The sequence below is a fragment of the Saccostrea echinata genome, unplaced genomic scaffold, assembly GCF_033153115.1.
Source record: "Saccostrea echinata isolate AGI-Se365-2 ecotype Australia unplaced genomic scaffold, CSIRO_AGI_Sech_v1 ptg000028l, whole genome shotgun sequence".
In the NCBI taxonomy this organism is placed as follows: Eukaryota; Metazoa; Mollusca; class Bivalvia; order Ostreida; family Ostreidae; genus Saccostrea; species Saccostrea echinata.
The window spans coordinates 14,455,690-14,467,798 of record NW_026889777.1 but is presented as its reverse complement, the minus strand read 5'-3'; the positions used below and the strand labels follow the sequence as shown (position 1 = coordinate 14,467,798).

The following is a 12,109-nucleotide window of genomic DNA, read 5'->3' as shown; positions in this document are numbered from 1 at the left end:
CAATAAATTAAAGAACAGGCTTTTGACATCATAGTCAACTGCTACCTCAATAAAAATGGAACTCGTAGATTTTCATATCTTGTGGTTGGTGATTGGTCATCCAAAAAATTACCTTGCTTAAAATCTTTCTGATTCTACGTACAAGTACTCTGAAGTTGATATTAAAAAGAAGCTATAGTTGCTAATTGACAACATCTATGTAGTCTTAGGAGACCAGGTCTTCCAACAATCTGTTGGAATTTCGATGTGCAATAATTGTGCCCCTTTATTAGCTGACCTATTATTATATATATGAAGCAGAATGTATTCAAAAACTTCTGCAAGAGAAGAAGAAAAACACTTGAGGTGATCTTCTATTCGACACTTTGATGTATCGACGATTTTCTCAATTAACAATAGTTACTTTTATTCCTATGTCGATTCAATATATCCAAGTGAGCTCGAAATAAAACACTACGGAGTTTGCCTCACCTGTCTCATATTTGGGTGTTTTACTGACTGTAGACGATAATTATCAAGCAATATTAAACTGTATGACAAACGGGATGACGTAAGCTTTTTCTTTGTTAACTTCCCTTATGTAGGCTATGTATTAACATTGCAACATCACCTGCATATTGTGTTTATGTCTCCAAGCTGATTTGATTCGATTGACCATGCAAATTTAAACCGAGCCGAAACTAGTGTCAAATTAGTTAATGTTACGAGGGGTTCAACAAACCCGTTTAAAAGTGAGATTTTTCGCAACATCTATGCTCGTTATTTTGACCTTGTTTGTAAATACAACCTCTAATTTATCGTATTTTGTCTCATCAGTTTGATACCATTTGGTAAATCATTACCTTTTTAAAACTTAATTTGACTATGGAATACTCCGTATAGTACCTTATCAATAGACAGGGTCCAAGAAGGCGGGCGTGACCGGACACCAGGGAATGCATATTCTTCCTAAGCACCTGATCCTACCTCTGGTTTTACCAGGGGTCCATGTTTTTGCCCTGTTCACGATTCGTCGTTTCGTTTACTTGATTTATTAGATCGCTCACTGTTCATTATCGTCACCTTTATATTAAATCTCCAAAATGCTACTTGAAAATTTCTTCGAAAAAGGATCTGAGTGAGATCACAATTGTTGAACATGGAAAAGAATCATGGGATCTAGGGTAAAGTCACAACAGGGATCAAAGTAAGGCACAGAAATATTTAAATTACTGCTTGAACAACAAAGCCACCACTTGACTTCAAGCCTAAATATACTGTAAATAAAGAATGTTGTTTTCAGGAAATTCACGTCGAAGGCGTGAAGAACGCATTTCATTTCTCTACATTTTTTATTTGGGACGTTTGTGTGCGTTGTGGCACAAAGTCCTTCTTTAAAGTCATATCTTTCAAATTCATTTATCCAGTGTATTAGATTATAAACAGCTGTCTAAATCTTCCATATTTATAAATGCACACACCGTTTTCCTGGATGACTTTATGTGTTGTCTGAGAACGAAGTGTGGCATATGAAATCATATCCAGTGAAGGATATTTACTGGATAAAACTTAAACATTTGATATTGATATGTGCATGTTCATTTACAAGATTATTAAGAAATCAAATACCAGTATGAATAAAACATCTACATGATTGTTTACTGTTCGTTATCTCCACATATTTCATTACAATACCAAACATCAGTAAGAATAAAACATCTAAAGATATGACTTCTTTATGCTTTAATATCTTGTCACTCTACAATTAATTATTTATCCGAAGGCGTACACCTTGTAGTAATGACCATCATCACGTGTATAAAGGTGAGCGGAAGGGGACCTCCAGCAGGTGTTAAGCCCACGGTCAATTACACCAATTGAACCATATGTATGGCAAGAGGTACGAGCCTCGCTTGGAAACGAACTAAAAGCTACATTTGCATCATTTCTACGATGACCGGTTAAGCGTTTTTCGACATTTCGTTTTCCACCATGCATGATGTGGTATGTATGAGAGACGTGTACATAATTGACGACGTGTTGTTGAACTGTACTTAGGTGAGCTTTATGCGCATCAACACTTGCTACCACAACATTTTTTCCATGATTGTTGTTGATGACTCCTCCTATTCCCGGACAAACATGGACCTGGTACTTCTTAGGGTCAGTGTTGTGATCACTTGTTACGACAAGCCAATTACGCCAGTAGTATTTATGTTGAAGTTTGCTCTCTAAAGGGTTAGTGATGTCACAATTGCTCGAGTGTGCATGGTCAGAAACGAATTTATCTACATCCGTTGCTAACTGACTACCATATTGCGTCATCAGCTTGTGGTCTGCTGCCAACAACGTTTTTTTTAAATGTTCAAACTTTACTCTCCAGTCATGCTGAATAAAGGAAGCCAAGGACGGTTTTGTAAGTTCATAATATGCTATTTCAATTGCCGCTGCATCTATCAATAATTTTGTAACGCCTAGCATAAATTGTTGTGTCTTCTTTCGATCCCATTCCAAGTGCCTGATCGCCTCATCAAAAATTGGTCCGTTAAAAAGATTACTCTGACCCATCACTCCATCGTAAATTTTTCCACCAGCTTCGTTGTATTGCTTATAGCTGCTGAGAAAAAATTGTTTCCTAGCGTTGTACTCGGTTTTACTAGTTGAGGCGGCCAGCGCTCTATATTTTTCTCCCACCACATGAATAGTGCTTTCGTAGCTACCATAGTGGGCCTCAATGTTAACCCAGTGGATTTCACGGGAAATAGCGGCAAACTGATGATCTATACGGTCAAATCTGAGGGTGACCTCTTTGTAGAGTTTCTGAATGGCGACAAGCTCTGCAGAAGGACCTGTGTTTAAAAATCCGAAGGCAAAAGATAATACGGATCCAATAATACCAAGGTATGGACTGACGGAAGATATAAGTTTTGATGCTGTTTTGGAAAAGTCCTGGCTCTCAATGAAACCTCCCAGGTCGTTAGCAAGGCTCAGGGTATCAGTAATCGTTGAAGGATCGATAGCATTCACTGCTGTCCAAAAAATTATTCCATAACAGAAGTAGATCGGATGGAGATTCATTTTGAATCTTACAAAAAGAAAGAAAGAACCTCATTAAAGAAAACGAAATGTCTGATAGACTAAGAAACAAGTAGATGTTCTATTACAGAGAAGCACTTTTCAAGTAATATGGGTGAATTTATTTCCAATAATCTCATTCCCTTCTGAGACGATTTCGTTTTTATATTTTACAATTGTTATGCTTGAGAGAAAGATTCCAATTGAAGTGATTATCCAATCTAATAAACATTAGACTTGTATTTTCGCTCCACTAATATACGCTTTAATTGCAGGAAATTCTTAGACAATTTGCTCTACAAATAACTCAGTTATATATTTATCAACCCCAAAAGATTCATTCATACTCCCATTTGAAAAATATTTCATAATTTTAAGCGTATGGTAGAGGATCGAAAATACAAGTCTAATTTTAATAAGATTGAGAATTTATATACTACCTATGATTTTCAAAATTCTACTTTCTGCTCTAACCCTTACAGATCTATGCAACTTGTATCGCTTTATAAAACATTTTTGTGAAAATTTAAAGAAAAATGAAAATCTAAGAGGTTAAACATATTCATTTTACTTATGAACATGACTTAAGTTGTATTTTTTAAAATATATTTGAAAAAGATTGTTTGCATCATCTGTCCTTAATTCATGATAGGAAAAAAACTGATTATGATAAAAATATGGTAAATGAGGTAGTAAAAATGCACATTCATTAAAGAAATAGTAATTTATGCTCTAAATCTCTGCCTTTATAGAAATTTATATTTTATACATTTTTTGTACATATAAATACATTGTTTTAATACATTGGGTGAGTATTGCAGAAATACTGTGAAATTGATGAGGATGCAATATATAGGATATAAATTAGGATGCAATATTTGGTTTATTTACTTTCCCGGTGTTTATAGATGTAGAATAAAAATTTTCAGGAAAGCAAAATTTTATCTTCAGTATATTAGATATTCTATAAGCACCTTACAATAGCTTATTCCCCTATTTTCCCCCTTTCATTGAAATTAATGTTGAATTTTCTCACATATCTAGCCATCAGTACTTTTAAGATACAGAAAATGGTTTTTGTTTAAGATAAATTTTAAAGTAAACTTTCAACAATATTTGATAAGTAACATTGATATTTCAAATATTAAGTGTCAAATTGATATTAAACACAGGAACAATATTTGAAGTACAACTACATTGTAACTAAAAATCATTTTGCCCATCATGTATTAGTATTAGAAACAAGAAACAGTCTTAAAATTTACCGTATTCTCCGATCTTCTACACTGTCAGGAACAAAGTGGGAGTCTACTAGTAGGTGTCTACTTATCTCATTAACATTGTACTTACTATTCCGTTGGTCCATATAATCGTGATCACCTTGACCGAGTATTTTCTTTGCACTCCTTGAGACAAAAGAATTTTTATATTGTTATCTTTATCTGACCCCCTTTCCTTTGTTCAGTTTTTATGATTGAGACACTTATCTATAGCAAAAATTGTGGAAAATGATGAATGCGATATATAAATATTTTCTAAGATTTCGTTTAGTTTTAATTTCATCAGAATGTACAAAATCAAAAGAATCGGTTACTACATTTAACAAAAATAATTCCTTTGTCTTTGAAATTATTTTTTTATTTTTAAAAAAATTTGAAATTGTAAAGTTAAGAATGTGGTTTTTATTTGTTTATTTTTACATACAGCTGTATGCATAAAAAAGTTAGGCTATTCTGGAAATGTACTTTTTTCTTGGGTAGCAATGCAGCTTATTTGTGATTTTTTGAGATTTCATTTAAGAATTTTATTTAATTTGCCTAACATTTAAGAGTGTGTTTATATTTGTGTGAACATGGGAAAGATGTTTAAAAGATGGTAATTTTTGCAAGAGATAACTTCAATAACAATAACATAATAATTGATAATAGTAATGGACTTTTGCGAGAAGAGCTGACTTTTACAACCGACGGCTTACTTTTACACTAAGACAATAAACGGTAACTCTTTTGTGATATAAATATTAAGCTTAACCGTTAATTAAACGATAAATATGGGCCATTTCAAAGCACATTTTACGTTGTCGAGGAAGAGAACGGCAGCCACCCTACCTTCAACCCCCTCTCTTCCCACATTGACCAACTCTTGCTTAGTTTTCCTTCCGGAATGCGTTTCCACTTTATTTGATTCCTTCAGAAAATGAGATTGAAAGGAGGTACTACCCCTCACAAATAAGGTAATTTAAGTTATGTAATTCTGCCTTCCATCATCTCTTGCGTTGATTGCATACCGGTAAATCATGTGAGTGCCCCTTACACGATACCTTTAACCACTATTAAGGTTTTCTTGTCTATTATCAATTCCATACCTCCGTACATAAGGCAGGTTTAAATGTCAAAGTAAGCCGTCGACTGTAAAAGTCAGTGCTTCTCACAAAAGTCCAGTAATAAGCATCAAAAAGCACTTGTCTCTATTTCTACAAAATGATTTGTATTTAGCAAATCATATTCTTTCCAAATCATTGATTTTATAGTAGCATGGTTAACGTAATGATTTATTTCAGATCTATTTTATTTTATCAATAATTCTATAATGTCGTAAGAACCGTCATGGTAGCTAGTGGTAGGGCGTTCGCTTCGTGATCAAGGTTCGCGATGTCAGGGTTCGATTCTCGTTCACCGCTTTGTGTCAAATCTAAGACTTAAACGTAGATAGGAAATGTTCCTTCGCCAAGCTCCTGGCATTAGAAGTGAAAAATCCGAGTTCTCTTGCCGTGGTATGTAATGGCACGATAAAAGAACCCTCATTGCTCAATGGCCCTGAGTGCCGAGTATAGGTCTTAATTTGAAGCCCTTCATCGTGGTATGGTGATGTCTCTATATGAGTAAAAAAATTCTGTAACAGGACTTAAAACAAAATACAATGAATCAATCAATCATTAATGTCGTGAGTGTGCGTAAGATATAAAAATGTGATGTGTCATTCAAATCTTTATATACAAATGTAGCTCTTTCCTCATAGACTGATCACCAAAATATCTTTGAACATCTAAAAGTTGATGAATTCATACCGGTAGTTACAAAATGGGCACCAATCAACCAAACATGTTGTTAATTTACTAGGACCAAACACTCTAGTCCACTTCGTTAGTAATTTTCTAAAAAATGTTATCATGAAATCATAGAAAGTTTTTGTGAATTTTTAAAGAGAATTATTTTTTTTATTCTCTTAAGCCTCATGACCCTTTTTCTAAATTTCAGCATAAAATCAATACCAACGTTGATTTTCATCAACAATAAAAGCCTTATATTCTATTGGGTAAAGCATGAAGCGAGGCTTACTTTCTTAGAGATTGATTTTATGTCCTATCATGCTCTAGAAAAAATGTGACACAGTGAAAAGAAAGAGCAAAATATATCGTCAAAACATAACAAAATAATGGTATCTTAAAAATAATAAAATCTATATAGTGTCATTACAAATAAATGTATATTAGATAACATTACGAGGCAATGATTTTCAAATCAGAACATCGTATTGTATTCTATGTTGGTAAAAAATATATGAGTCCCTCAGCAAGGGTTACCTTTGACAACCTTTTCTTTATGTATTGAAAATATATAATAACAACACAGATGTACACATCGTAAATTATAAAACCTTTCACATTTTATTTAAAAAAAAAGACATGAATATTCTAATTTAGTAACATATAACGACAGAAGAGTAAAAATGTCATTATGGGTCAAATATCATAAAAATAAATATCCAAATATATTGATAAAGGAAAATGCAAGTATCAATTAATATTTTCCTAAAACAGGTGTGCGATATTGTAAATAAACAAACATTTGGGTGGGTAAATAAGGCCAAGATAATTTAAAGATAGTTATTTCTCCTATCAGAGGGTTGTTTGACTTTAACACCCTTCTCATCAGGGGTCCACCTTATAAGCCTTAAGCTATTGTAAGCTTACTGAAATATGATTTCGCCTATGCTTTTGTGTGTTTTTGTCGGCGATTATTGGTTTATCGATAAACATCTCTTTGCAAATTGTGTCTTTTTGCAAAATATTCCGGTGATTGAGAATGCTTTTTTTAACCCTGAATATAAGGTTGTTTCGGGTAATCACGGCATTTGGCTGACGCCGTCAGCTTTTGAAAGCATTTTTATACAGGTACTCTTTTTTATTTGTTCTGACCATTTCAAGGATAATTCCTTATCAGGATAACCTCTCTTGGGCAAGAGTGTCTTAAATTTTGCTAGAATTGTTGATAAGATAGATAATTGTAGATACATTGTATTTATAGTGAAAGCAAATTTATATGACCGATGAGATTATGCTTGACATTGTTGCACTAAGTCTAGTATTTGAATGAAATATGTCATAACTAGAAGATCTTTTTGTGTTATGAGAGTAATTATTCTTAAATAAGATATATGAATGAATCTAAAATTGAATTGATTTGAATGAATGCAATACTTATAATGCAAACGGGCTGACCAGCTTTTGCATGGTCAATTTTCCTTATTTATGTAAAATGCTCTGAGTACAATCAATTTTCAAAAAGAGGCAGGCTACTATTAAATAAATTTATGCTACAGGCATTTCAACAACTTCATTATAGTCAGCATTTCGTTAATTCTATTGTCGTAATAATGACCTTGTTAGCAAATGCACACCTTTCATCGGGGGTCTTATTTGATAAATGCCATACCAATTGTTATGCTTTTGTTTTCATAGTATATTTGACTACGGAATATCCCGTTTACCTAAGCAATACATAGGGCTCACGGTGTATGTGACGGGTCGATGTACTCCTCCTAGGCACCTGATTCCATCTCTAAGGGGTCTGTGTTTTATGGGGCCTGTGTTTTATGCTCTGTTCACAGAATTATTGTTTGTATTTTTGTTTAGATCGATCGCTGTTCATTATCTTCACTTGATTAATTTTTGGATTTAGGAAATTTTTTAACATAAAAAAATCCTTCATAAAGGAAAAACGCAAGTGTGTAAATGCAAGTAATAGATTAAATTGACATCAACTGCTTGCTTATTGGTTACTACAATCGAAAATTCAGCGAGAAGAATAAGTCTCTTTTTAATAATATACTTGACACAAATAATTGTTGACAAATTTCGGCGAATTCCTAGAATATAGTACACATAAGGACTTTTACTATTATTTTGAAATTTTGAATATGAATGCTTATGTACTTATTATTAAGTATAAAACTAATTTGATATAGAAAGATTTCTTCTTGAATATAGATTTTTCTCGAATTCTTATTTTAAATATTAAGTTTTTCTGAGTTTGAGTTTTCTTGCTCATAGATAAAAGCTAATACTTATTTAATTCTGATTTGGATTAACATTTGATATACACAGGGTGTTAATTTTGAATGTAGGATTTCGTGGCTATTAACTTTTAACTTCTATTGGAAATGTCTAAAAGAAATAAAAAGCGGTAATGTATCGTGTACATTTTTAATCAATTAACCATTTCAAAACTTTTCTATAATTTGCCTGATAAATGGTTTGAATAATATCAGCGACTGGGATTCTTTTCCTTAATTAGAATTGATCTAACTTAAATTAGAATTTGTTTTAATTTGATTCGCACGGGAAAAAGTATGTTCGAAAAACTGAAATATTAAAATATTTCCATCTAAAATTAGATGATTAAATCTTTGGAAAAGAAGTCCCTTTGAAATATTTAAAATACATGTAGGCAAAACTAAGGCCTCCTTCCCCCTTTCCGTGCTTGAAAGTTGTGAATTAAGTAAAATATAAACAAAAAGATTTGTTTTGCTTTTTAGTAATAATTTGTCCCATCTATATTCTGTGCGTTTTTTAAGCTTGTTAAATTTTTTTATCGTTGCAAAAATACATGAAATATAATTGTTATTGACAAAAAAGTTTTCCAATACTATATTGATCTAGATCTGGTAATAATTCAAATATCGTTCAATGATATATAAGATTTGATTTTTTTTTCATGTCATTTATGCATGATCAATTGAAATGTGACCTACTTTCTGAAATCTTGCATTTTCGCCCTAAATTGACTAGTGGCTCAGTTAAGTGTATTTTTGTCCAAAATTGTACCATTTTGTTCAATTTAAAATAAAGGTTGAATAATCTGCCAATTCCAGCCGTGGGAACTGCAGTCGTCCTTTTTAATCTCTCTCTCCTTCTTCTTTCTCCCCCCCCTCTCTCTCTCTCTGTGTAATAGAGCATGAAGCTACTTTCTATAGTAACCATGAAAAAATATAAATTGCATGTTTTGAACCCTAAGTCAGAATGATGGCAGCTAGAATAATTGTATTCAGTTAATCATTTATTTTAGATATTTCTTAATCAGTTTATTCTTTTTGTATATATATATATATATATATATATATATATATATATATATATATATATATATATATATATATATATATATATATATATATATATATATATATATATATATATATATATATACAGAAATGGCCTGTGTTTGAATTTATTTAGTTAGGGTAAAATATATTCATTATGATATTAGAAATGTAAATTATTACCGTACTGTTTTAAATCAATCATGTAGTAAAAAATGATCCCAAAATCGTAGAAAACTAACCACATGTTGCATTATTGCAGCCCGGAGGACCGGGCTGCTCTATACATATAAAGTTGACACATTTGTACAAAATCAGTGTTTGTTGCAATGACCTTGTTTGCAAATACATGTACAATTCTTATACTTTTCCACAATATAACAATATGATAGGGAATCTTTCAAAGGGAGTCTATAATGACAACTTACACCGGAATTCCTTAGATGTGGCAAAAATCTTAAATGAAATTGCTACAAGCAATAGTTTTCATATTGGGAGGAAGAGAAAAAAGAGTTAATTCCAAAATGTATGATCAGATCAGCAGTTTTGTTTTTATACGTGCTGGTGTCATCTTTTTGGCAGTATATTAGGAGAGGAGGGATTAAAAAACCATTGGAATGCACCATTATTCAGCTTCACATTTATAAAGAATTGAAATAAATGATTTTGCAATTGTTTTGCCACTCATATTTTAATTTTCTAAATATATCATAATTAACATTCCACAATAAATATTTCAATACAACAGAAACCTGTACAATTCATGGGAAAATCTACAAAGTCGGAGAGGATACAACATGCATCGATAATGTCAACTCCTGTAGCTGTATGCAAACAGGAGCAGTTTCTACAACATTTCTTGGTTATAACAGGGCTCTCTTCTGCAATGCTGCTTTGTCAAAAAAATAAACATTTTCTGAGATAAATATTTTGAAAGCTATATAAATGTTTGTGTGTTTTTAAGCTTTCTTTCAAAAAAATTATAAATATCTGTATAACTTTATTTACTCTAATTGTTACATTGATAGATTTTGATTAGCTTTAATCAAAGAAAACAGTACACATGTATTTATAAATAAGAGTACTTTCTTATCGGTAGCATGTATACGTTTAGCTTAAGTAATGTCACTCACAAAATTATTGCGAAGTACGTTGATAACATTTCAAGATTGTCCCCTATAAGTGTGTTTTATGTAATCATTAATTTATCCCAATTAATTACCGTTAACATCTTTCTTGTACATTTCATTTGTTTTTCATATGCTGGAATTCATGAGATGTTTAATATAGGATCTCCCATAGATTGCGGTTGGATATGATTTTTATCCAACGAGTTGTTTGTTTTTATCCCAGAGCCTTGAAATTGAAAAAAAAAATTTTAAAAAATTTGATATAAAGGATTTCCAACGTTTCGGCATGAGTATCACTGAAGAGACATAATTTGTCGAAATGCGCATCTGGTGCATCAAAATTGGTACTGTGTAAGATTTTACATTTTTTTGACCCCTGGGTCGAGGCCTCTGCTGGTGAGTACTCGAGGGTCTACAGCCTAGTAGCTGAGTACTTCGTACTAGCTTGAAAATACGGATATATATGTAATTGCTGTGGTAAAATTTAGAAATTTATTTCAAAATTAAGGATTATCTTCCTCATGCATAGATCTGATCCTTCGAAGTATTTGGCTCCAGTCTTTAGCATCCCTTTTTCTGCTCTTCAAAGTTTTTTTTAATTAAATATTTCGGATTTATAAGTTTCGTCTTGAGCATCACTGAAGAGACATAATTTGTCGAAAAGCGCATCTGGTGCATCAAAATTGGTACCATATAAGATTTTACATACATAAAATCTCCCAGCAAGAATCAGTTAGAGGACATACACCTCTTACAGACTCACACAAAATATCTTCAATTATATCCTTATTCATTATTTGAGCCAGTCTAATATATGCACAATTGATAATATTAACTCTGTATAAGGGGTAGCGTTTCACATTCAGAATTTTGGCAATTATTTGAATGCCTCACATATCAGACAGTAGAAAGGAATAACGATATTATATTGCAAATATTCACAAACAACAGCACATTCAGGCTTACAACAACAATTCAGAAACCTGAATTCGTCAGAAACATAAAAGTTTTCTACATGTCATATGATTGGTAGATTGATTGTATTTTGTTTTACGCCCATTTCGAGAATTTTTCACCCATATAATGACGTCACAATACACTGGTGAACGGCTTCAAATTTAGACCTTAAATTACTTAACACTCAGGGCCATTGAGCAATGAGGGTTCTTTATCGTGCCAACGCCTACTGCGACAAGAGGACTCGGTTTTTAAGGTCTCATCCGAAGGACCCGCAACTTTCACTTCAACATGCCGAGCGCTTGGCGAAGGAACAGTTGCTACCTATTTTTTATCGACTTAGGTCAGTTGCGGTGTAACAACGAAAAGTGACCCCCGTAGAATATTGACCGAGGGGTCAAATTTCTCCGTAGAAAAATGACCCTCTGGTCAATTTTCTACGGCAAGTAGGGTCATTTTTCGACCGTAGAAAACCCTTCCAGGCCGGTGATTCTTCGACTCCACACACGTTGAAAAATGACCCCCATAGAAATATGACCTCCTACTTTTTCAGTATATTTTATAATTAAACCTTTAGAAATGAGATG

The 12,109-nt window shown here is 32.6% G+C and overlaps 1 protein-coding gene across 1 annotated transcript; it reads right to left on the bottom strand.

Moving 5' to 3' along the window:
* Window positions 1-1,707: 1,707 nt before the first annotated feature.
* LOC133193547 (uncharacterized) lies at window positions 1,708-3,057 on the bottom strand. The gene has a single exon (XM_061329509.1). It carries the CDS (start codon window positions 3,055-3,057, stop codon window positions 1,753-1,755), a length of 1,305 nt encoding a protein of 434 aa, XP_061185493.1. The 3' UTR covers window positions 1,708-1,752.
* Between the last annotated feature and the right edge of the window lie 9,052 nt (window positions 3,058-12,109).

Bases quoted from the DNA above. Each gene is read 5' to 3' on its own strand.
- LOC133193547 (XM_061329509.1), bottom strand. From the start codon at position 3,057: ATGAATCTCCATCCGATCTACTTCTGTTATGGAATAATTTTTTGGACA.